We start from the raw sequence: 24,990 nt of genomic DNA on the forward strand, positions 1-24,990 counted from the left end.
GCTCACAGACACTGTGTCGGGTTCTTAACTTGCTGAGCTGCAACAGAAACTCCTTGCCTTTCATTTTTCAAGTGAGAATTTTTAGCAGAACTTTTCTTTTCTGCGTATTTGCACCTGTCAGTCCTTTAAGACGTCGCGTATTGATTTGCTTACCGTAGCGTCTTCATGCCAGGAGTACATGTGTTCCGTGTGTGTGCTTCTAGTGTTAGGTTTTTAAGTTTTAGGTTTAAAACTTAAAAGTTTGGCGTTCCCATCGTGGCTCAGCAGTTAACGAGCACGACTAGTATCCATGAGGATGCAGGTTTGATCCCTGGCCTCCCTCGGTGGGTTAAGGATCCCGTGTTGGCCGTGAGCTGTGGTGTAGGTCACAGATGAGGCTCCAGTTCATCCGCTAGCCTGGGAACCTCCATATGCTGTGGGTGCAGCCCTGGAAAGGCAAGACAAAACAAAACAACCCCACAAAACAAAACAAAAACCACCCTAAAAGTTTTACACTTAATTTACCAGGAGTTTCTTTGGGGATGTGGTGCAAGATTAAAGGTCATATTTAATTTTGTTGAATACTTACCTGGTTTTCTCCAGACCACTTATTAAATATTCAGAGTTTTTCCCATTATTTAACAATGTCGCCTTCGTCATGTACAAATCTTGCTCCTGAACTTGGCTCTCTGCACAGATATTCCTTTGATTTTCCTTTGCAAAACATTGTAGCTTGGAGTTCCTTGGTGGCTCAGCGGGTTAAAGATCTGGTGGTGTCACTGCTGTGGCTCAGGTCCCTGCCCTGGCGCAGGAACTTCTGCATGTTGCAGGTGGGGCAAAACAAAACAGAATAAAAACATTCAGGGTTTGTTTGTATTTCCAGTGGTCAGTTCTGTGGATTTTTATCTCGTGTGCCTACAGCACAGGTCAGGGTGGGCCCCTGTCCTGCCCCTAGAAGGCTCCTGCATGCCCCCTTGTTTTTGTGGGGGTTTGTTTATTTGTTTGTTTGTTTTGGCTGTGCCCGCTGCATGTGGAGGTTCCTGGCCAGGGATCAAACCTTGGCCACAGCCGCGACCCGAGCCACAGCAGTGACCCACCAGCTCCTTAACCTGCTCTGCTAAGAAGGAACTCCAGAAGGTACGGTTTTGTGTGTAACTTTTTCTTTTTTTTCCATGGGTTTTTAAATTTTTTCCATTATAGCTGGTGTTCTGTAACTTCTTTTGCTCACCAGTGGTTAAGGACTGAATCATCCAAGCAAATTCACAGGTGGCGGCCCTGACCCCAGAGGGGCTTTATTTGGAGATGAGGTCTTGATAAAGGGGTTTAAGGTTAATGAGGACATTCGGGCAGGGCCCTAATCTGATAGGGTTGGTGTCCTCGTAAGCAGGGCAGTGACCCCCGAGCTTGCTCCGCAAACACAGAGGAAGAGCCCGCGTGCGAGTGCTGCGAGTGCTCAGCCGGGGGCGCTGTCTGCAGACCAGGAAGGCGCTTCACCAGGAACCCACCCTGCTGGTGCCTTGATCTTGGACTTGCGGGTCCAGAACTGGGGGAAATCAGACTGCCGTCTGCGGTGCCTTCTGGTGTGTGAGTGGGGCTCCTTTCGCCTCTCAGGGCACCGCACTGTGCTCTTTTTCTCTCTTGATGGCACTGGCTTCCTGCCAGTCTCTGCTGCCCTCAGTCTTGTTGGCGTGCTGCCACGTGCCAGGAGCCCTTGTTGCTGTGGAACTGCCGCCCCCGTGGATAGGTGGGTGCGGGCGGCGGTAGGAAGGCCGGTCTCCACGTGGCTGTCCGCGTCTGCATTTGTGCTGCAGGGCGAGGTGCCGGTTCCCCTTGCTGGGCCCTGTCTTTCCCTTCGTAGCTGTGCCGGGGCCGTGGTGACAGCTCACGTTCCCATGACTCACGGTGCTCAGCGTCTTGTCCCGCTTTGGAGCCCCCGCTGCCCTCCTTTGTGAAGTGCCCTGTGGTGTCTTTCACCCACTTTTATATTAGTTTGTCTTTTTATTGGTTTGCTAGAGCTCTTTATATATTACGGCCACAGTCCTCTGTCAGCTGTCTTCGCACAGTGTGGGGCTTGCCTTTCAGTGAGGTCTAAGTTATCCGTCTTCTCTCCTGAGTAGTGCCTTTTGTGTCCTGTTTAAAAACGTCAGCCTCCCCCAAGGTCATGTTTCCTCTGGAAGCTTGGTTGTCTTCGCGTTTCTGTTTGGGCTGTGTCCTGTGGCCTTTGTTGCCAGGCACATGTGCTGTGACGTCGCCCTTGGTGTTTAGGTGTTTCGGTTTGTCTTGCTCTTCTTTGTAATCTGCCAGTCTTGCTGGGGTGTCGGAGGCGTTGAGGGCTCACTTGGCAGGTAGAGCTACCTGCTCACTCTCTGACTTGGGAGCTTTTGCTGCTGAGCCCACAGGCCTTTCCCTGGAGTTTGCGGGAGCCCCGTCTGCCCGGCCATCTTCCCTCTGCAGGGGTCCAGGCTGGACTCAGCTGTGACTCTGGGAGAAGCCGTCCCACCAGAGTCGGGGAGGGGCGCACCTGGGCTCCCCCGTCTCCTCTCTTCCTGGGTCTCTTTGGCAGCAGGGACACTGCTGTCCCTGAGGGCAGGGCTTGTGGTATCTGGGGTCTCATGTAACGTTTCCACTTCGTCACGTGCCTCCCGCTTGGGCCGCCCCCAGTGCCTCTCAGCTCGGCCATGTCCAGGTCTGGGGCCCCTTCACGATATACACACGAGTGTGACCGTCCTTGGGGTCACCAGAGGGATGGGGCCACTGGTGTGGGAGCTGGAGGTGGGGAGGGCCTGCGGCCGCAGGTGAAGAGAGGCTGGGCGGGGTGGGCTGCAGCTGTGGGCTGTGGAGCTGGGGTCAGGCCCACATGGCTGGAGGGTGACCTGGAGGTCAGGTGGCCAGGGCCGTCCAAGCCAGCAGTAGATGGGGCGGGGGGCAAGGGGGCTGAGAGCACGGAGTGTGAGGACAGAGGCCCCGAGCCGGGTCACTGGGCAGGTGACGGGTGGTTGGAGAAGGAGCGGGAGCCATCCACTGCAGGTCCAGTGGCCAGGCTTTTGAATGGGGTCCCGCCTGGCGAGACCTGTCCTGCCAAGTGGCGGGTCGCAGTCATTGGCCACCAGGGCTTGGCGGGGGCACTCTCCCGGCTGTCCCCACGCCCCTGGTGATGAGGGTCAGCGCTGGGGACCCCAGGGCACAGCAGGGGCTGCTGCGAGGCTGGGGCGCCCAGCTTTGCCTAGGGAGCCTAAGGAAGGGCCTTCGGGGGCAGAGCCTGGGGTCTGGACTCGGGGCAGGGGACAAGATGAGGCAGGCGGCTGGCACGGGGCCCCTCAGGGGCTGTCATCTGGGAGCCAGGCAGGGCCTCCACGTGCTCGGTCTTCCCAGAGGACAGGCTGAGCGCAGCCGCCTAAGCGTCCGTCCCTGCACTGCTGCCAGCACAGAGCCCCAGCCAGAGGCGGCCCTGGGGGAGAGGCCCGGGGAGGGGCGGGCTGGACTGCCCGAGCCCAGTGAGCGGGGTTGGGGTGTTGGTGGATGCGGGGATGGGGGGGACTCGGAGAGAGACGTGGGGGTGGGGGGGGGCGAGGGAGCAAAGGACAGGCCGGTCCTTACCAGCCAGCTGAGCTGTTGGGCCCGGGAAGTCCTGGGTGGCAGCCTGGCAGAGCTTCGAGGCCCCCCCGGGCCGCACCAGCCATGCGGCTGCCTGATCTTGGGCTCCCGGCCCGTCTGCCCAGCAGGCTGAACTCTGCACTCTGAGTGGGGCCGTTAAGGGCCAATAATACCTGTTTTTTGCAGCTGACATACAAAACACCAATAGCTTCAGCCGAAATGGATTTTTAAAAGTGTCATTTTATGGAGAATTTTACTTTCCATCCTGTTGTTTATTAGGCTCTTAAAGGGAAAGCTTGTAATGCGTCCATTGATCGAAACACCAGTTGGATAGATGTGAGCTCATAAAACCATCACGGCCCCGCCATCCGCCACAGCGCTCGTGCTGGAGGCAGTGCAGTGAGTGTCGCCCACCCGAAGCCGCTGGCCTCGGCACCCCGGTCGTTTCGGGGCATTACTGGGGTCCCCTTGGGAGGAGCAGTCCGTCCGTGCTGACGTCCCAGGTGGTCCCCGGGCTGGGGGTCCAGCTCCTGCCCCCCCCCGCCCCCCGCGGCCTCCAGTTCTGCTGTCAGGTGCTTATTAAAGTCTCAACCTGGGCCACCACAGGTGGGCGCCAGGGGCCACATGGGGGTGAGGGGTTGTGTGTTGGGAGGAGGGTCCTAGGAGGTCAGTGGCCACGGTCGCCCCTTGGGCCCTCCTGGCCTGAGGGACCCTATCCCGCCACCCCTAGAGCCCAGAAGGATCTGTCAGCACCTGGCCACAGGCCGCCCCACACGGCCGGGGGCCCCGAGTGAGGCGCGGGCCGGGAGGGCACGGCGGCCCCCCGGGCCCCGAGCCGAGCGCCCGTCAGCGTTTCTGCGGAAAGCCCACTTAAGCAGTTTGCAGCCGTCACGGTGGCGGCTGAGCCTGACCTACTTGGGATTCGCTGCGCACAGCCCGCCTCCCCGGGCGCCCCTTCTGCTGACGCCGCACTCCCTGCTCGCCTCCGAGCTGCGCGGAACCGCGCTCCATTTCCTGAAAAATGCTGCCCCGGTTGTTTTCTCTGCTCCGCGGCCAGCCTGTCGGCCTCCTGCGTGGTCACTGCCACCGCACACAGCCTGGCCCGGCCCCGGAGCCTGGTCGAGCCCCTCTGCCGCCCCCGGACGATGCCCGGAGGCCTTTCCTAGAGCAGGCGCCCCGTGTGTCCCTCCAGCAGCACCGTCCGGGCTTCTCCAACACCGCACCCTGTTTGTACTTGGGGGGCCTCTGGCACCTCTGCTCCTCTCTGCCTCTCACCTAACCCTCCACAGACCACTAGACTGTGGGGCCGGGCGGCCCCCCAGTCCCCCTCTTGGTGCCGCTCACACCGCACAGAGGCTGGAGCCCCCGCTCGCCAGCACGGCCCCTGCCCCAATGCGCGCTCTGTGCTGCGCTGTGTCGCGGCCCGGGGCGCGAGCCAGCCAGCCCTCGGGGGTCAGCGAAGGCCCCGCAGGGACCTGACGTTGAGCTCGGTCTCGGGGAGGACACGTGAGACTGGCGGAGGAACCACACATGCAAGGGCTGGGCTTGGGGAGGGGCCTCGGTGCTCCCCAGGAAGCAGAACTTCCAGGGTGTGGGCGCAGCGAGCGGTGGGGTCTGAGCGCTGGGCCTGCAGGGTCTCCTCACAGATGAGTACGTGAAAAGGTGGGAGGCCCGGCTGGGCGCAGGGGGGGTGTGGGGTGGGATGGACTTGATCAGGCGTGTGGTTTTCATGCCAACTGCTGGGACAGGGCGGGTGTTCGGGGAACCCCCAGGGAGCCGCGGATGAGGGCGGGACCCAGCCTGCGTCTGGGGTCAGAGGGCAGGCTGGCTCAGGGAGGCAGGTGCCTCAGTGCCCGAGGTCTAGGCCTGGTCACGGGAGAGGTGCGGGTCCCCAGGGAGGGAGCAGGGCATGCAGAGGGAAGCAGACTGTGGGGACGTCCAGGGCCCCGGGGTCCTCCCTGAGGGGGTCAGAGAGACATGCCGGCAAAACACCTCTGTGCCTGCGAGCCCTTCCCGTGCAAAAATGGCCTTCGTTGCACCTGCAACTTCTTCTCCAGGTGGGGGGTCTCTGGCCTGGCCTGTCCGCAGAAGGGTCTGCCCCACCTGCCCTGGGTCCCCATGACCGGGTGCTGCGAGGCCTTGCACACCCTCAGGGCTGGATCAGCTGGAGCGGGGCAGCCCTTCAGCTCCAGCGGGGTCCTGCCGCCCACCTGAGTCGGTGAGTTGGGGGGCAGTGCCAGCGGCCCGAGTCGGAATGAGTTGAAAGGCCGGTGGACGTGGCGAGGAGACCAGGCACCTAGGCACAGCTGCAGTGTGAAGCTCGCCCTGCCCAGGGTGTCCGGGAGGCTGGAGGCCAGCGGCCGGCTCCTTGCCCGTCGCCTCCCTGCCCCTGATTCTGCCCGTGGCCAGGAGCGGGCCACTCCGGGCGCCTTCAGGTGATGTGGTGGCCGGGCAGGCTGCCTGTCCTCAGCCCAGGACCTGGGGTGCACTCACCATGGGCTGCTGTGGGTCAGCTCCCATCACTGGGGCAGGCGGGTGCCCCAGGCTGCCCAGTATCGCTCAGCCCAGGATGCCCTGGGGAGCCCGGCTCAGCGGCGCAGCCTGAGAAGCAGACATGCAGCAGGAGCACCCAGCGTGGGCAGGGAGCCTGGTGTCCAGGAGCAGCCTTCCAAACCCCTGGGCTGCGGAGCCCTGGTGGTCTGGGTGCTCTTGGCGCGGCCAGCAGTGCGCCCTGCCGGCAGGCTGCACGTCTTGCTCACCCTGGCTCCTCGGCAAGAGCTGTCCCTCCCCGCCCAGCCCTTGAGGCCACTCCTCTCGGGTCCTTCTCCTAGAGTCTTCATCTCGCTTCCCAGGTGTAGCCGGTGAGCGGGGCTGTGGAGGGCAGAGCCTGGCAATTTCCAGCTGCTCCCCAGGGCAGTGGACACATGGGCTGCTTTTCTCTTTCAACCTACTTTTGTGGTGTGTGTGTCTTTCTCCCCGTCACCCGTTACCACCGCTTTTCATTTAAAACGTTATCTCCCCCCACCCGTCCTTCGTGCCCCCCCCTCCCCCCCCCCCCGGGGCGGGTGAGGGAGGCCCAGCCCTCACCCCGGTGTAGTCAAGGTTATGGTGATAAATCCTGGGGCATTGTCACTTCTACTCGGAGTAAATTGGCTGGCCGCTTTCGGGCTGAAGGCAAGATAATTTGCTGTAGTATTTCAAATGGATTAGAAATGGATTTGAAGGGAAAGTTCATGCCTCCCATTACAAAGGCGAGAAAGAGAACTATCTTAAGGCGCGGGTCCCTCCCTGGCCTTCATTATCCACGCTTAATACCTTTCCTATTTTCCAGCGTTAATGAAATTTCCTGGCGGCGTGGGCTTGCTGGACGGATGGGAGCAGCCTTTAGATCTGGGGCTCCTGTTGTAGAAAAGGAATTACAGGCCCTTGCCGCGAGGGCAGGAGCATTCTGCGGGTCCTTGGCCCTGCTATTATCTCATTCATTTGACCCCCTCTTCTCAATGCAGTTGGTTTCCGAAGGCGGCCCTCTCCCTTAGGGTAGCGATGGGCTGCCGCGCTCTGACAGCCACAGCCATGAGAAGCTACAAGGCACTTCCCCAGCGCCCCCGCCCTGCACCTGCCAGGCCGGAGGCCCAGAGTCAGCGGGACCAGAGGGGACCTTGTGCCTCTGGGCTGCGCCCGTTTTCCATGGGCAGGTGGGCCCTGGCCAGCCCTCCCCTGAGTTCTTGGGGTGCCTTCACCTCCCCTGGGCTACCCCAGGTCACCTTCTGGGAATTCAGCTTCTCCCAGCTCCTCCCAGGCTGCTGGGTGTGTCCCCAGAGGCTGTAGCTCCAGGGCTGTCCCTCCTGGGCAGGGCGGGGCTTCGGGGCAGGACCCCTGTGCCTTCCCCTCCCAGAGGTTGCCTTTGCCGCTGCCCGCCCGCCGCCACCACCACCAGCCCAGAATTGCCGCCAGGGCCCAGGGCCCTGGGTTGTTGGGTGGGAAAGGAAGGTTGGTCACGTTCGCTCTGCCCACGGGCATCAACCGCGTCTCGGTGTCGAGGAGGAAGTGTCCCCTGAGACGTTAGCTGTGAGCAAATCCTGGAAGACAGTGGTTAACGGAGCCACCTCTCCTGGAGAGGGGCCAGCGACATCCCCAGACAGAGGTGCCTCTGTGCAGAGCTGTGGGGCGCAGGCCTCGTGAGGCCCCCCATAGGGCCGGGATACGCCCTGTCCTGAAGCTTCCTGTGTCGCCTCTTATTTTTTTTTTTGGCTGCCCCATGGCATATGGAGCTCCCAGGCCAGCGATCACGCCCAAGCCACAGCCACGAACTAAGCCGCAGCTGCGACAACACTGGATCCTTCACCCACTGTGGCGGGCTGGGGATCGAACCTGCGTCCCAGCACTCCCAAGATGTTGCCGATCCCGTTGTGTCACAGTCGGAGCTCTCGTCCCGTGCCTTCTGCCTGCTGGCTTCCCGCCCTGCCAGGCCCTTCCTGGCCAGGCTGCCGCTTCCCTGGGCCGCCACTTGCTACCTCTTGAGGGTGGCCTGTCCCTGTCCAGCCTCAGCCAGGAGCACATGCCCACAGGTGCAGCTTCCTGCCCCCTCAAAGGGTGAGGCATCCAGGGCCCTGCTTCCTCCCTCTACTCCCAAGGTGTCCTGCCGCCTGTAGGTCGCGTGTGTTTTGTGCTCGCCAGTGCTGTGGGGGGTGGGAGAGGGGCTCGGAGAGGAGGGAGCCCCCAGGTGTCTGTGTTCCTGGCAAGTGCAGTCTCTTCGTGTCTGTGCAAGGCACACTGGGGCTGGGGGCGGGGGGTACGACTGGCCCCTCACTCTCTGGGGCTGCCAGCTGAGCAGGCAGCCGCCTTGTGGGCCGGGAGACCGCTGAGTCTCTGGACAGTGCAGGGCTGGTGGCGGCGGGGCTGGCGGGGGCCTGTCAGCCTCTGGCGGAGTGAGCTATGGTGACCGCTGGCCTGGACTCCCAACTCTGGGGGTCCCCACCTTTGGGACAATAGCCACAGCTCCTGCAGAGGGCCTGGAGCCCCTGTCTGTCCTGCCCCTTCTCCACCTGGCCTCTGTGTGAGCCCAGGGCACAGAGCAGGTGCCCCGAAGCCAGGGTGGGAGGAAGCCTGGGGGTCTGGCTGCTGCCCCCAGAAGATGTTGCCCCACCTGGCCCTCCCAGTCCTTTGAGGGGCCGCTGGAGCCTGTCTGCACGGCCAGCGTGGGCTGGGCTGCTGGGGACCTTTGGGGTGGGAATCATTCCCTCCACGGCTGGTGTTTGTGAACTTGAGTTTTAATTAAGGGAAACTGGGCTAAGTGCTGTTGGGTGGCCTCCTCGGCGCTTCCTGCCTGACACTGCAGCTTCACGTCCCTGCACCCCGCTCACTCCGTGGGTGAGGCCCACCCCGACTTGCAGGTGGAGATGGAGGCCCAGGAGGGCTGCTGGGCTCAGTGGGGGCCTTGATGGCCACTGCTACCTGCCTGGGCTGGCCTGCCTCCCAGCCTGTGTGCCAGCGTGCCCTGAGGCCTGCCCATCCCGTCTGCACTTCCCACCCAGGTCTGGAGCACCCCTCCTGGCCCTGGGTAGCCCGGAAAGGGTCAGTGGCCACCCAGTGGAGTTGGGTCCGGACGCCCCCCCCCCAGGGAAAGGCCCTACAGGAGCACGCTGGAGAGCCCAGAGGGAGGGTGCCATGGGGGTGCCCCCAGGACGGGCCCTGGCTCCAGCTGGCTCCCCCGCTGGGCCCCGCTGCCTGCAGTAGGGTCGCCTTCCTTGCCCCTGCCCCTCCTGCCACTTGGGGGTCTTCCGGCAGAGGCGGGGCACGCCGGCACAAACACCCTTACCCCGTTTGGCCACGGGGGCGAGTGTGCACTCCGTGCGATAGTGTTTAGGAGCAGGGGCTGGGCCGGTGTGGAGTTCAGCTCAATTTGCATAACCAAATCCCTGCTGAAATGCACCCTGAGGGCCAAGGCCAAGTCCCTTGGGAGTCCTGAGTCCTCCGTCGCAGAAGGGCTCTGGACCCTCGTGGTAGCTTGGAGAGCAAGTCAGCCAGGGCAGCTGCGAGCCCGTGGTCTGTGGGCCTGAGCCTGGGGGTCTGTGCCCACTGCAGTCGTGGGGTCTGTGAGATCTCTCCCCACCCATTTGCCCTTGGGCTTCTGGGCAGGGGCAGGGGGTGCACGTCTGGCGGGATGGGGCCCAGGAATGGGGAGGGAAGACATTGGCAGGTGGCAGCCAGAGCCTTGTGGCCCTGCATCTGCCCTCCTGCCCTGGTTGTCCACGCGGGGCCCAGGCCTCCGCCAGCTCTTGACCTTGAGGCAACTCCAGTCCTTCCCCGAAACAGCTTGCCTGGGTGGGGTCTGTGGGACTGTCCCCTCCCAGTGTCAGTGCCCGGCTTTCCGCACAGTGGGTAGAGGAGGGGGGACGGGCAGTGGAGCTTGCCGACCCCGCAGCACAGCTGTCCTGGAGCCAGGGGCTTGCACCGGGGCAGCACCCCGGGGAGGACGTGTTGGGCGGTGGCCTTGGCCTGCACCCGCAAGGGCTGCTGTCGTGCAGGTGCCCAGGGCCCGGGTGCTTGTGTCCCAGAGGCGTGCTTGTTTGGAGGGGGAGGTGTGTCCCCTGCTGGACCTTTGGGGGCTCCCATGGTCCCAGCCTGGTTGGAGGGTTGGAGGGCGCCGCTCCCTGGGCCGGTAGACGGTGGGGGACAGAGGCTCCTGACAGCGGGCCCCGGGGCTGGGCTGACGGGCTCCCCCCTGTCTCGGCAGGTCCCTGGTGCTGAACCGCCCACGTCCGGCCGCGGTGGGTGGGAAAGCCCAGACGGGCTCGCCGCGGTGGCGGAGCAGAGGCTACCGCTGCATCGGAGGCGTTCTCTACAAGGTGTCGGCCAACAAGCTCTCCAAGACCTCCGGGCGGCCCAGCGGCGACGGGGGCAGCAAGCCCCTCCTGCGCGCAGGTGAGGCTCCTCGTGGGCTGTGGGCACAGTCGCTCCAGCCTTGCTCTGAGGCCACGGCTGGCGCGGCCCCCACCTCCAGCAGATCCGCGGGAGGGCTTCCCAGATGGCGCAGCCCCCGGCCCATCACTCCTGCTGGCAGAGCCTCGGGGGTAGCCCCTCGGGGAGGTGGGTGGTGCCACGGGGAGGCCCCCGGGACCACACGGGTGCACCGCCTCGGGGGTCTCTTGCTTGGCTGAGCTGCCTCCGATTTTCCAAGGTTTGCTCCTGGACAAAGGAGATGAGCCAGGTACGGTAAACACGGCCCGGGCGAGGGAACACCTGGGGCTGCGGCGCCTAATCGCGTTGGCAACGCCTCCCAACTGTGTCTGGAGGCGGCCGCTGCCACCACGGGCGCTCCCGCGGCCTGCGGGAACAGGCCGAGGAGAGGGAAATGCTTTGGATTCACTTATTGTACAAATTAACTAGAAAACGATTTTGGTTTCAGTCCAATTTCACTCCCTTCCTTTCTGTCCAAAAAAAAAAAAGAATGAGGTTGCAGGCGGTGTGGGGATTGTACGGGCCCAGTGCCCCGCAGGGCCGGCCCAGGGAGGAGGTGGGGTGGGCAGCAGCCAGAGGCCCTCCTGGAAGCCCTGCCTGTCCGCCCAGGGCCGGTCTGTGGGCCCAGCTGCCTGCTGCCAAACCAGGTGTGTTGCCTCCTAGGGCAGGACAGGCACCTGCCGAGGCCCTGCTCCTCCTGTTTCCCGCCTCCTCCTCCAGGCGCCGGGCTGGACACCCCCCGGCCTCTGCTCCTGAGCTTCCCCAGAGGGCAGGCGGGTAGCTGGTGCAGTGCGGGGCCTCCTCAGGGGCCTTGGTGAGACTTGGGGGACCGCTCTCCTTCCGCTCGCGGTGGGCCTGCAGCCTGGGCGCTTGTGGTCTGTGGGGCCCCATCCGGCTGTGGGTCTCAGACCCCTCCTCTGTCCTTTGCCTCCTCCTGGACAAAGCGGGGCTCCTCTCCGAGCTGCGCTGCCAGGCCTGCGGCAGTGGACGGGGCAGGGATGCCCGGGCTCCTCCTGTGGGCGGGCCCGTAGCAGCCACTGTGGAGCGACGTCCTGGTTGGCCCCTCTGTGGGTCCTCCCCAACCCAGCTGCCCCGGGCCTCCTTGGCAAAGGGCCCCCCGACACCTCTGCCCTCACTCTGCGCCTAGACCCTACCCATGGCTGGCCAGGCAGGCGGGGCCCTGGCCCCACTCCCCGCTGGCCTCACTCGGGGCTGGACAGGGAGTGGTTTGGGGCTGTCCTGGGTTCCCACATCCCCAGTCCTGTTGCTTCTGCATCCATGGCGAGAAGAGAGGTGCCTGGAGGGCTCAGATGCAGCCAGAGTCCGGGGCTATAGTCAGAGCAGGCGCTCGGGGCTGTGGGGGCCCTGCCTGGGCTGGCCGCTGGCTCAGGGGGCTGTCACACGTCTGGCTGGGAGGACGCCACGCCGAGCCGGCTCCCTGCCAAGTGCTGAGCTCTGCAGAGGCAGGGACTCTCATCCTGGCCTCGCGGTTTCCCCAGCCCTGCCTCTGGCCGGCGGGCGGGCGGGCTGCACTGTGGGGTCCCTGGGGGGCCCCCTCCCTGCTGACCAGCCTCACCCCTGGGTGGGGGCAGGGCAGCCTTCTGGGGGCGCGGGGCTGCTCGGGCCCCCATAGGGTGGCCGGCTCCGGGCTGTGCGAAGGTAGATGGCTCTCAGCTGGGGCAGTGCCTGCAACCAGTGGCCCACTTCGAGAATAATTAAAGAAATAAATTTTCTCCTCCGGCGTCGACGGAACTTTGACCTCAGCAAGAAAAGTGCAGCCCTCCTTGGGAGGGGCGCCACCTCCTCTCCTGCCCGTGGGCTCCAGGACAGTGCTGTCCTCCAGGAAGAGGCTTTGCCCTCCCCCTGCACACCCCCCTCCCCAGGACCTGGGGCCTGCCCCCAGAGGGCCCCACCCTGGGACCCTCCCCATGTGCTCTGGCCTGGGGCCTGAGTGCCCCTGAGCGTGAGCCGTGGCGACTGCCTCCCCCCGGAGCGTGCTGGTCCAAGTCCGCCTTGGCTGCCGGGCTGCTCCCAGGCCCCAGACTGAGGCAGGGGTAGACTGGGGGGCATCTCCCTGCTGCAGACCTGCCCCTAGGCAGGTGAGGGGGGCGGTCTCTGTGCCTCATCCGGGACTCGGGACCTCCCGACCCCTCCCTGGGTGCTCCCAGGTCACACAGTGCACGCGCACCCAAGGCCCCACCCCACCCTCCCTCCCTCCTGGGCCCTTCGGGTGGGGGTGGGGGCTGGGGGGCTGGTCGCGCCGCCTGTCTGAATCCTCTGAGCCCAGAGGCCCTCCCCCGACAGATGTGACCCTGCCAGGGCGGGGGTGGGGGGCTGCTGGGCGGGGCTGCCTAGCTGGCGGTGTCTATTCTGGGACCATCCCTGGGAAGTGCCAGTTCTCCAGAAGGCTCAGCCCGCCGCGGGTGCTCAGCTGAACTTTTTAGCGCCTCTCAGCGCCCCGTGGTCTCTTTGGAGCCAGCTACTTTATGTGCATTTTTTGACACTGCAAAGCATTTGAAAAGTTGTCTCCTGTCCTTGTAAAAACTCCCACCTCGAGCCCTACGGAGCCCTACAGCCCACCGGCATCTTTTAAGAGCAAAAGCGGAAAAGGGAGTAAATCCCTCCCCCCGCCAGCAGCCAGGCCTGGGGGCCGGTCTGACAGGCAGACACAGGACGTGAGGGCAGCGGTCCCTGGTGGGAGCAGGTGACGCCACAGCATCACCAGCAGCCTGGAAGACCAGCTGGGAAGACCGGCTGGGAAGTCCGGCTCACCCACAGCTATCACCCTGTACCATCACCCTCAGGCTGGCAGGTGTGGGGCCCGCATGCGCCATCTGGACTGGCCTCCACTGCCACCTCCAGGATGGGTGTCCCCAGCCTAGAAATCAGACTCCAGTATGGCCTGGAGCTGCCCCAGGTCCTCCTCAGCCCCTCCCCACAGGCCCCTCTCTCTCCTGTGTCACTGTCCCCTTCCCCTCCCCATTCACACCCTGTAACCAGCCCCACTCGTGTCCGGCCACCGGCGGGGCCTGGGCCTCCCATGCGGCTTCCTGGGGGCGGCTCAGGGCCAGGCCCCTTAGGGGCGTCCCTTTTTAAACCCAGGATGCTTTGTCCTCACCTCAGGTCCCTAGAATTTCTGCGTGCTGTCCGTTGCGCCTCCTGCCGCCTGATCCATTGGAGCAGCTGCCTGTGGGAAATCGGATCGGGCTGGGAGGGCCCTGTTGTGTTTGAGGCGCTGTGGCCGCCCTGGGGAGGCTCTCACCCTGTCCTGCCCACCTGGGTCCCGGGAGCAGCCTGGCACCTAGAAGCCAGGCGGGGCAGCGTGTTAGTCCAGACCCTCTTCTGAAAGACCACCTGACACTGCCCCCAGCTGTGCTGTGTCCCCTGCTCCCAACCCCAGCCCCACGCAAATCCCCGCTGTGGCCACTGGCCCCTGCGAACAGCTCCCCTCAGGCACGGTCAGCCACCAGGGAGGCCTTGCTTGGTTTGCGTGTTTGGGTTTTGAGGAGCATCTTGCTTTTTTAATATTTTATTTATTTTTTGTATTTATTTATCGAGGAGCATCTTATAAGGCACCTCCAGAATTGGGCAGAGCTGGCACCTGTCAGGGCCTGGGAGCCGCACGTGCTGGTCGGGGTCTGCGCAGGCTGCGGGGGGCACACGGCTAACCTCGGGGCCTGCCTGCTGGTGGGGGTTTGCAGCCTTACACTTTTTGGGTTTTAGTTTACGGTATTGTATGTGTTTGGGCCATGCCTATTGTCCTCAGGAGTTCCCCGGGCCAGGGCGTGAACCCGAGCCACAGCAGCGACAATGAAGGGTCCTTAACCCCGAGGCCCCCAGGGAACTCCCGTCTATTACAGCACTTCAAGCCCTTCCCAGCTCCCTCCAAGCCAGGTGGCATTCCCAGACCCCACTCAGGTCGCACAGCTCTGGGCTCTGCTCCAGGCAGAGGGAGGTGTCTGAGAGGTCTTGCCACCCACTGTGCCTGGGGCCACCTGTCTTGAGACCACTGACTAGCAGCCAGTATGGCTGTGGGGAGCCGTGCCCCCACACCTGATCCCCAAGCCTTCATCCCTGCCCATCTCTGCCGTCTGGCCTTGGCCTCTGCTCTGCCCAGGGCTGGGACTGGGGGGGTCAGCAGCTCCCGGCCTCCAGCACTGTCCCCATCAAGTCAAGCGGTTCCTGGAGGCGCAGCAGTGCCCAAGCAGAGGCTGAGGAGCCTGAGGGGGGCAGAGCAGAGCCCTGGGCAGGGGGCCTGGGGTGACCCCGCCTCTCTCCCCCAGGCCGACTGGACCCTGCGGGTAGCTGCAGCCGCTCCCTGGCCAGGTAGGTCCCTGGGGGTGGGGCTGGGGTGGGCCCTGCCTCCCGAGCCGGGCTCACGGGCCTCTGCCTCGTCCTCAGCCGGGCCGTCCAGCGCAGCCTGGCCATCGTCCGGCAGGCGCGGCAGCGGAGGCGGAAGAGGAAGCAGGAGTACTGCATGTACTACAACCGCTTTGGTCGGTGCAACCGCGGCCAGCACTGCCCCTACATCCACGACCCTGAGAAGGTGGCCGTGTGCACCAGGTGCCCCTCCCTGCCAGCCCTGGGGGTGGGGGGCGGGGGCGGGGCTGCCCGGCCGCAGCCTCTCGGTCCTCCCTTCCCGTTTGCAGGTTTGTCCGGGGCACCTGCAAGAAGACAGACGGGACCTGCCCCTTCTCCCACCACGTCTCCAAGGAGAAGGTGAGCATGGGGCCTCGGGGCTTCCCGCTGGCGGCACCCCCACCGCCCCACCTGCCCAGGGCCGCTGGGAGGCCCACAGCTGGGTGCCACCCCCGCCCCACCCCCCAGGCCCCCTGCGGTCAGGGGCAGCGCCGACCCTGAGTGGGGGCAGCGGCGCCGCTGCTGCCGCTGCTGGTGCAGCTTTTCCCCTTGAGGGACTTGGAGAGAATCAGCATTTTTCTCCCTAATAGAGCTTCGAAACTCTGTTGTGAGCAATTTGGAAATTCACGTCGAGTTTCGGGTTCATTAGCTCCCGGCTCCGGAGCCCGTGCGCGTTCCGAGCTGTCTGAGGCGGACGCCCCGCGCCAGCGCCCGGAATTAATGTTATTGTTATTTGTGCGGACGTGCTGGGTGCAAACAAGGTTAATTGAAATGAGAACGCAGCTTCCTCCTGATAGCGTTGCTGACAGCTCGGAGGAGTTCCGTTTGGCGCAAAGTTGGCTTTATTATCCCTTTTTATTAGCGCTAATTTGGGCCCGTATCAAAGCGCACATTAAGGGAATTGTCTGCAGCCGCGGCACCGCCAGCCCCAGGCCGGCCGCTCCCCTCTGCGCTGCAGTTAAAAGACAATTAAAAATAAACTCTCCTCGCTAAATCACCCTTTGTTTCTCTGCTTTCTCCCTCCTTCCCTCCTGGCCTCAGTCTTCTGCCTCCACCCCACCCCAACCCCAGAAAAGTGGCTTTCTGAAGGCCCTGCACAGCCCCTCCGGGCAGGCGGAGGTGCCTTTTGGGGTGGGACGCCCTGAGGAGCCGGCCTGGCCTGGCCGCGGGGGTAACGGGCTCAGGGAGCACAGCAGGCCTGGCCAGGGCAGCAGGGCTCCCCGGGAGAGGTGTCAGGCCTGTGGGAGCTCGGGGCACAGTTCGGTTCCATCCCCCAGGAGGCTGGCCTGGGGGAGGGGAGGGCTCCCCAAGGGCCTCTCCCCCGGGTTGTCAAGGAGAACTGATTTCAGAGGACAGCGTGGGTGATGTCAGAGACCCCCCCCCCCTCGCTGCCCCCCAGGCCCCGGGTCCCCCGGGGGCCATAAGATGGGCTGCCTTTCCCCCCCTCCATCCCAGCCTGGAGGCCCAGAACCGCTGGGGCCGCACTGCACTGCCCATGCTGCCCACCCCATGTCCCTACCAGGTCTCCCCCGGGCCCTCCCCACCCCCATCAGAAGGCCAGGGTGTGGAGCTGGCCCCTGCTGGGCCTGCACCCTGTGGGCCTGGCGGTCAGCGCACAACCAGAGTCCACCCCCAGCTGAGTCGGGTCTCCAGCTCACAGACGCGTCTGGCAGCTGGGAAACCTGCGGGGTCTCAGGCCCTGTAGTACTGCCCCCGAGCTCTGCCTACCTCCAGACCCGCAGCCCTGCCCTTCCCCACCCTCCTCCTGGCCCTTGGCCAAGGCCCTTGGTCTGGACACTGGGCAGGCTCAGGACAGGTAACGGACTCAGGTGACAGCACATCTGGGCCTGAGCCACCTGCTGGGCTGAGGACCCCCCTCCGTGCCCCCATCTGCACCATGCCAGGGTAGAGGTGCTCAGCCCCCGTGGCCCTGCCTTCTAGGGAGGCCGGGGTTCTGACTCTGGGCTGGGCGGCGCCCCCTGCTGGCCATCACTGTTTATTTCACCCTGGTTGGGGCCCTGGAGGCCCCGTGTTCCTGCCTGTGAAGGGGGGCGACGGGCCGGGGGAGGGGCTGTGCCCGTGGCCTCATACCCCACCCTGTCCCCGCAGATGCCCGTGTGCTCCTACTTCCTGAAGGGGATCTGCAGCAACAGCAACTGTCCCTACAGCCACGTCTACGTGTCCCGCAGAGCAGAGGTCTGCACTGACTTCCTCAAAGGCTACTGCCCGCTGGGTGCAAAGGTGAGGGGCATGGGGGGGCACCCAGGCCCCCTGGAGCTGGCATGACCCCGAGGCAGTGGCGGTGGAAGCGGGCTCTGGGGTGAAGGCTGATATTGTGGGAAAGCCCCTGCAGGTGGGCTCTCCCTCGTCGTTGCTGCACTTAGGGGACCCCGGCCATGTGAGCCTGCGGGGCCTGGGGGAGGCCGCACAGGTGATGGTGCCCTGGGATAGGGCCCCTGGACAGGCCGCTTCACTCCCCGGCTCAGCCCAGCGGCTGCAGCAAGGCCCACTGTCCCCAAATGCTCGCGAGTCAGTGCGCTGCCTCGGGGGCACCAGCGCTGGGGGCTCTCCGGGGAGCTTCCAGTGAAGTTGAGGACGCTAGGCCCTCGGCTGCTGGTGCCTGGGGTGGCAGGGCTGGGCCCTGAGCTGGGGGAGCTCATGTCAACTGCTTCTTGCTCCCAGGGGATCACGGGAAGCACAGCACCCCGCCTCCCTCGCCGGGCTCAGCCCCCTGTGCATGGTATCCAGCCCTTCCAGGCATCCTCTTCCTCTGGCCGGGGGCTAAGGGCTGGCCTAGGCTCAGCAGACCCGGGCCTAGCAGGGAGCTGGCAGGCACCTGGAGGGAGGCCCTTCCCAAGAGGTGGGCCCAGCAGGCAGCTCCCGAGCCGCCCAGGTAGGGGGAGGCCAGGACCCCCACGGAGGCTGGGGGTGATTATTGTAAAAGATTCCAATTTAAATGAAAATATCAAAGCGATATTTAAGTTCTGCTTCTATTAGTGGAAGTGCTTACTGCGTCTGTTTCAGCGCGCCGGCGCTGCGCGGCTGCCACATGATGGATAGCGGCTTGTAATTATAGACGGGAAAAGCGCTGAGCAGGCCGGATCCGGCGGGAGGAGAGGCAGCAGCAGTCTGGGCCGGCGAGGGTTAATTTTATTCTCTAAATAATATCAAAAGTGCTGAGTCGTCGCCTTGCTCCTGGAGTCGAAGTCCTCGGATGGGCCCCAGAGAGTTTATGATATTCCACTGAATCAAGTGCAATTGTTAACCCGGCTTCGCCAAGCCTGGGCTTTGCAGAGGCGGGCGGGCGCCTTCCCTCTGCTGGGGAGTAAAACCCCCCTGCGCCGTCCCCTCTCTGGGAGCCACGCGCTGCTCCTCCTGCGGGAAGACTGGTTGCCAGATGTCACAGCACCGCGGCGAGTCCCCTCTGGCGCGAGTGGGGGGCTCCCCTTGATCACTGGCTGTCAAGTCAGCCAGGCTGCTGGGTTTGGCTCCTGGTTGAAGCGTGTGCCGTGGGAGAGGCTTTGAGGCTCCGGAAAAGCCTGCCTGCTCAGCGCTGGTGGCGACAGCGCTCTCTCGGCTGCCGGGACCCGTCACCGGAGGTGCCCAGGGAGGGAGGGCGCTCCCCCACCCCCGATGAGCGTGTGTGTCGGGGTGGGCGCCGGGGGCCGTACCCCACCCAGTGGGTCTCAGCCCCTTGCTGTCACTGTCCCGTCTCATGGCCACGTGGTCCTGGCACTTTTCGAGGCTGCAGAAGGTGCCCCCCAGCCCTGGAGCCGCCGTCTGTCCAGGCGGCCTGGCTCTTCCCTGTGCTTAACGCCTGCATTCTGAGTGCGGGCGGGGGCGGGGGGGGGGTGCATTGCAGCTGGGGTGTCCCGGCTCCAGCCCCCCCGGCGCAGAGCAGGGAAGCGTCTGAGCACATGTGTGATTTATCCACGGCCACCTCGGTACCGACCCCGCCCTCGGCTTCCCGCCTCCCTCACATGCTCTCCAGCCCTTCCTTATCACTCTGTCCCCTGCATGCGTCCCCAGGAGCTGCTCTGCCTCTAGGGGGCTCCCAGCAGTGAGCCGAGGTGCCGGCCCCTCTCCGTGGCCACCCCTGTCCCCTGCTTCATGTCCCCTGCTTCGTCCTGCAGGACCTCTGCTCTGGTTACGTACACCCCGCCTGATGACTTGCCCATGGTACCGATTCTGTGTGTGTGTGTGTGTGTGTGTGTGTCTTTCTTTTAGGGCCGCACCCAGGGCATGGCTAGGGGGCGAATCTGAGCTGCGGCTGCGGACCTGCGCCACAGCCATAGCAGCGCGGGCTCCTCGACCCACATCATCGAACCCGCGTTCTCATGGCTGCCAGCCGCGGCGGCCACACTGAGCCGCAACGGGCACTCCCTGTGGTGCTCTCTCTCAGGCCAGAGTCCTGCCTTTCGCTGTGGGCACCGTCCCTCCGTTTTTGTCCCTGTGGGTCTTGTTCCAGGATCTGCCCCTACCCGAGGCCACAGCGGCCGTTCTCTCGTTCTGCCTCTCCTCCGGGGCGGCGTGGCGAGCCCCTCGAGGTGGGGCCGCCGTCCAGCCCCAGCTCCCTTGCTTGTAGCCTCCACGGCCTCGCTGCTTCACCCTCAGGGTTCGACTTCCTTTCTGTAAAACCGGGCCGGTGGCGGGAGCCCCCGAGTGGGAAGACCTGATGACTAGCGTGCAGCCTCCCGAGGGAGCCCGGGGGCAGGCCCCCCCGGGGCCCTGGCGTCCCGGCCCCCTCCGCTGTGCTGTGAGGGAGCGCCCCGCCGAGCCCCCCAAGCGGCGGCCTTCCCCCGCCCCGGCTCCACCCTGGCTGCCCGTTCTTCCCGTCGCCGCTGACCTGCCGCGGCCTCCGGAAGTAGACGCCGCAGGTCGGCAGCCTCTGCCTCGGGCTCCGTCGGGCTTTGCCGACCCTCTGCCCCCAGCCACACCTTTCCTGCCTCTGAGCTGTCTTTGCTGGTGTCTCACACAGCCAGGCCCGCAGTGCAGACACAAGGCCTGGCTTCTCTCCTGAGTGTGTTTTTCCAGCAGGACTGCAGCCCCTTCTGTGGCCAGGCCGCGCCCCGCCGTGTGCAGCAGCCACTTCCCGTTATGGATGGACATTCGGGTGACGCCAGTGGGGCTGGGTTTTTTCTTTTTTCTTTTTTTTCCTGGCCATATCCGTGGCATATGGAGTTCCTGGACCAGGGATTGAATCTGAGCTGCAGCTGCCACCTACACTACAGCTGCAGCAACGCTGGATCCTTAATCCCCTGTGCCAGGCCAGGGATCGAACCTGCACTGCTGCAGAGACAATGCTGGATCCTCAACCTGCTGCCCCTTAGACTCGGGTGCCTCTTGGTCTCCCCGCTTCTCCCCTTGCTTCCGGTCTGTGCCCGGCTGCCCTGCTAGGGCTCGCAGTACCGTGCTGAAGGAAGGTGCCAGGCGGGAGTGTCCGTGTCTTGTTGGTCGTCTCAGAGAAGGGTTTTCAGCCTCGCACTGGCGAGCGTGCGGTTGGCTGAGGGCTTGGCCTAGTGGCCTTTGTCATGCTGGGCGGTCTGTTCCCTTCTGGTCCCGGCGTATTTGGTGTGCTTGTTATGAAACAGGGTTGAGTCTTGTCAGGTCTTTGCATCCGTTGGGATGAGCGTGTGGGTTTTCCCTTCGTTCCTTTGCGCTGATCAGACACTGGTCACACTGAAGCAGTTATGTCGCTTGATTGTTGGACGTGAACCGTCTTTGCGTTCTGAGAATAAGCCCCGCTGGGTCACGAGAGCTGATCTTTCTAGTGTGCTGCCGGATTCAGTTTTCCAGCATTTGGTTGAGGGTGTTTGTGTCTGTATTCATAGGTAATATTGATCTGTGGTTTCCTTTTCTTGTATCTTTGTCTGATTTTGGAATCAAAGCGGGGCTGTCCTCATAGATTGTTTTGGGTGTTTCGACTTAGGAAGTATTGCCTCCTCTTCAGTTTCTTGGAAGAATTGAGAAGTAGGTGTTAATTCTTCTTTGCATGTTTCGTAGGCTTCACCAATTGAAACCACCTAGGCTTGGACTCTTCTTTGTTGGGAGGGTCTTGATAACCGTGGCATGCACTTGACCCTGGGCCAACATGGGGCTGAGGGGCACCAGCGCCCCCCCCCCCGACCCCCAGCACGGGTGAGGGTCTGCCTCTGGCTTCCCCGTCGGCCCTCCGCAGACGGAGCGCCACATCCACAGAGCCAGCCGGCCGCGGACGGCGTCGCTCCCCGGCGCCCACTCATTGGAAGAGGTCCCGTTTACACGAACCCTGCAGTTCACACCCTGCTGTTCAAGGGGCTCCCGTGTGTTCGTCTGTGGTCAGGTGGCCTCTTGCTTCTTGAGTCCGTTTTGGTCGACTGCGTGTGTCTGGCAGTGGCGCACTTCATCTAAGTTACTAAGTGTGCACGTGTAGAGTTATCTGAGGTATTTCCTAATTATTTCTGATGTCTTCAGGGTCTGTGGTGACCTGTGTTTCATTCCTGGTATCAGAAATTTGTGATTTTCCTTTTTCTCTTTGTTTTGCTAGACGTTTGTTACTGTTACTGTTACTGACTTTTTTTAGGACCACACTCACGGCACATGCAGGTTCCCAGGCTTGGGGTTCAGTCGGAGCTGTAGCTGCAGGCCTACACCACAGCCACAGCAACGCCGGCTCCTTAGCCCACGGAGCGAGGCCAGGGATCGAACCTGCAGCCCCTTGGTTCCCAGTCGGATTCGTTCGCCACTGCGCCCCGACGGGAGCGCCCCGACGTCTGTTACCACCATTGATCTTTTCCAAGAGCCTGCTCTTTGATTCATTAGTTTTCTCTTTACTGTTTTCTCTTTTTGATTTTATTGATTTCTGCACTTACCGTTGTGGTTGCTTTGTGTTGCTTTGCTTTTATTTTGCTTTCCACCCCCGGGTTCTTGAGGCGGGAGCTTAGATGATTGACTTGAAAGTTTGTCCTCTAGGCGGTTTCCTCGTGACTCAGAGGGTTAAGGAGCTGTCTGTTGCCACAGCTGCAGCTCGGGTTTGATCCCTGGCCCAGGAACTTCCACATGCTCCGGCTGCATCCCAGAAAGGAAAAGGAAAGAACGTTGTCCTCTCTAAATTTAGTTAGTTGTGTCCTACGAATTTTGAAATATCATGTCTTCATTCAGTTCTTTTTTTTTCCTCCCTTGAGACTTGCTTTTTACCCACAGATTCTTTGCAAGTGTGTTGTTTAATTTCAAGTGCTTGGAGATCTTTCTGCTCTCTTTCTGTTGCTGATTTCTAGTTTGAGTCCCTCATGGTAAAAAAAATACCCACTGTATGATGTTATTTCTTTTAAATGTCTTGAGGTCTAGGATATAGTCTATCTTGGTATTTATTCCGTGGGTACTTGAAACGAGTGTGTGTCCCCCTGTTGCTGGGTGAAGTATTCCGTGAATATCAATTAGACTTTGCTGGTTGAAGGTTTGTTTGTTTGTTTGTTTGTTTTGTCTTTTTTTGCTATTTCTTGGGCCGCTCCCGCGGCATATGGAGGTTCCCAGGCTAGGGGTCGAATCGGAGCTGTAGCCGCCGGCCTACGCCAGAGCCACAGCAACGCGGGATCCGAGCCGCGTCTGCAACCTACCCCACAGCTCACGGCCACGCCGGATCGTTAACCCACTGAGCAAGGGCAGGGACCGAACCCGCGACCTCATGGTTCCTAGTCGGATTCGTTAACCACTGCGCCACGACGGGAACTCCGGTTGAAGGTATTTTTAGTCCTGTGTCCTTGCTGAGTGTCTCCTTGTTTAGCCACTTGTTGAGAGTTGGGCACTGAAGTCTCCAACTATAATCATGGGCTCATCTCTTTCTCCTGACACATCTCAGTTCTCATTTCACATACTTTTTGTTTGTGTTTTTGTTTTTGTCTTTGCCTTTTGAGGGCCGCACCTGTGGCACATGAAGGCTCCCAGGCTGGGCGTCCAAGCAGAGCTACAGCTGCCGGCCTGCACCCCAGCCACAGCAACGCCAGATCCTTAACCCACGGAGCGAGGCCAGGGATCAACCCTGCAGCCCCATGGTTCCCAGTCGGGCTCACTTCCGCTGCGCCACGACGGGCACTCCTTGTTTCACATACTTTAAAGCTCTTTTATTCTTTTATAAATTTAGGGTTGCTGGCTTTTCTCAATGGATTGACCCGTAGTACCAACGTCCCCTCTCTCTCTCTGGCGAGTTTCTCTACCCTGCAGTTTTCCTCATCTGATTTTTTTTTGTCTTTTTGCCATTTCTTGGGCCGCTCCCGTGGCATATGGAGGTTCCCAGGCTAGGGGTTGAATCGGAGCTGTAGCCGTCAGCCTACACCACAGCCACAGCAAACGGGATCCGAGCCATATCTGCAACCCACACCACAGCTCACGGCAACACCGGGTCCTTAAGCCACTGAGCAAGGCCAGGGACCGAACCCGCAACCTCATGGTTCCTAGTCGGATTCGTTAACCACTGCACCACGACGGGAACGCCGTCATCTGATATTAATAGAGCCACTTCTACTTTCTTTTGATCAGTATGTGCGTGATACATCTTTTTTCATCCTTTTATGTTCCAGTTACTTACAGTATTCTGTGTGTTTGTCTGGTTTTGGCTTTTTTGTCTTTTTAGGGCTGCATCTGTGGCATATGGAAGTTGCCAGGCTAGGGGTTGAATCAGAGCTATAGCTGCCGGCCTGCACCACAGCTCACGGCAACGCCAGAGCCTTAACCCACTGAGCGAGGCCAGGGATCGAACCCCATCCTCATGGATGCTACTCAGATCCACCATCCCTGAGCTGCGGTGGGAGCGCCTCACAGATTATATTTGAAGTGGCTTTCCTGGACACAGCAGGTCAGATAGCAGATAGGGGGTCATGTTTTTAAGTTTACTCTGCCCATCTCTGCCTCTCGGTTGGTGTATTCAGATCACTTGGTGTTCATGTAATTATTGCATACGTCTGCAATTTGATTTTTGTTTTTGTTCCTTCTCCTGCCTTCTCCTGCTTCCTGTGAGTTACTTGAGCAGTTTTCAGGCTTTTACTCGGAGTTGTCGGTAGCGCTTTGAGGACGGTCTTCATGCGGGTTTGGTGCTGACGCTGGGCGCTGCGTGTGGGCTCTGTAACTCACCGGCGTTTCCTCGGGGTGCCTTGGAGCAGCTCAGGTGACGCGCAGGAGCCTCACCTTCCCTGCGTCGCTCTGCCTTCCCAGCCTGTCGCCGCCACAAGGGTTTCCTCTGCAGGCAGCAGACACCGTGCGAGCTTTGGCTCCCACCGTCTGAGCCAGCAGGGGAGGCTCGGGGCGCTTAACGCCCTCTTTGCCTTGTTTTCCCTCCTGTCCTTCGGGTTTGTCTGGGTCGCTTTCCTTTCTGTCTAGGGAGCTTCAGGAGCCACTTGGAGCAGGTCTGCTAGCGACAGAGGCTCCTCCTTTTCCTTCATCTGAGCGCCTCTTGCTCCCCGCATGCCTCAAGCGCTTTTTCGCAAATGCAGGGTTCTGGGTGGGCCGCTCTTTCCTGTCACCCCTGGAAAAATGTTGTCTCAGAGTTCCCGTTGTGGCTCAGTGGTTAATGAACCCGACTGGTATGCATGGGGACTCGGGTTCGATCCCTGGCCTCGCTCAGTGGGTTAAGGACCCGGCGTTGCCCTGAGCTGTGGTGTAGGTCGCAGACGCCGCTCGGATCCCGCGTTGCTGTGGCTCTGGCGTAGACTGGTGGCTACGGCTCTGGTCCCATCCTTAGCCTGGGAACCTCCATGTGCCGAGAGTGCGGCCCTAAAAAGACAAAAAACGCTGTTATCTATCTCACTTTCTCCGTGGCATCTGGTGAGAGGCCCCCTGTCTTTTGAAGTTTGTCCCCCATAAAGAAGTGTCATTTCTCTCCGGCTGATTGAGCTTCATTTCTTTGTCTTTAGCTTTTGCGGGTTTGACGGCGATGCGTGTTTGGGTAGATTCCTTTGGTTTTTCCTGTTTAGGGTTCACTGAGCTTCTCGACTCTGCAGGCCTGTGCTTTTGCCCAGTTGGCAAGGTTTGCGGCCCTCATCCTCGGAGCCCTTTCCCCCTCCGTCCACAGCCCCCGCTGCACGACCGTGTCGGGCTCCGTCGTGTCCCCGCGGGCCCCGCAGGCGC

At 62.1% G+C, this 24,990-nt stretch overlaps 1 protein-coding gene across 1 annotated transcript in view; it reads left to right on the forward strand.

The window, feature by feature from the left end:
* ZC3H3 (zinc finger CCCH-type containing 3) overlaps positions 1-24,990 on the forward strand; it is a 73,942-nt gene that overhangs the window by 39,991 nt on the left and 8,961 nt on the right. The window contains exons 5-9 of the mRNA XM_047785515.1: positions 10,310-10,497; positions 14,817-14,859; positions 14,935-15,096; positions 15,183-15,252; positions 17,002-17,133. Of these exons, the coding sequence (XP_047641471.1) occupies positions 10,310-10,497; positions 14,817-14,859; positions 14,935-15,096; positions 15,183-15,252; positions 17,002-17,133 (595 nt within the window). The remainder of the gene's footprint in view (positions 1-10,309; positions 10,498-14,816; positions 14,860-14,934; positions 15,097-15,182; positions 15,253-17,001; positions 17,134-24,990) is intronic.

The sequence above is a fragment of the Phacochoerus africanus genome, chromosome 6 (assembly GCF_016906955.1).
Source record: "Phacochoerus africanus isolate WHEZ1 chromosome 6, ROS_Pafr_v1, whole genome shotgun sequence".
Lineage (NCBI taxonomy): Eukaryota > Metazoa > Chordata > Mammalia > Artiodactyla > Suidae > Phacochoerus > Phacochoerus africanus.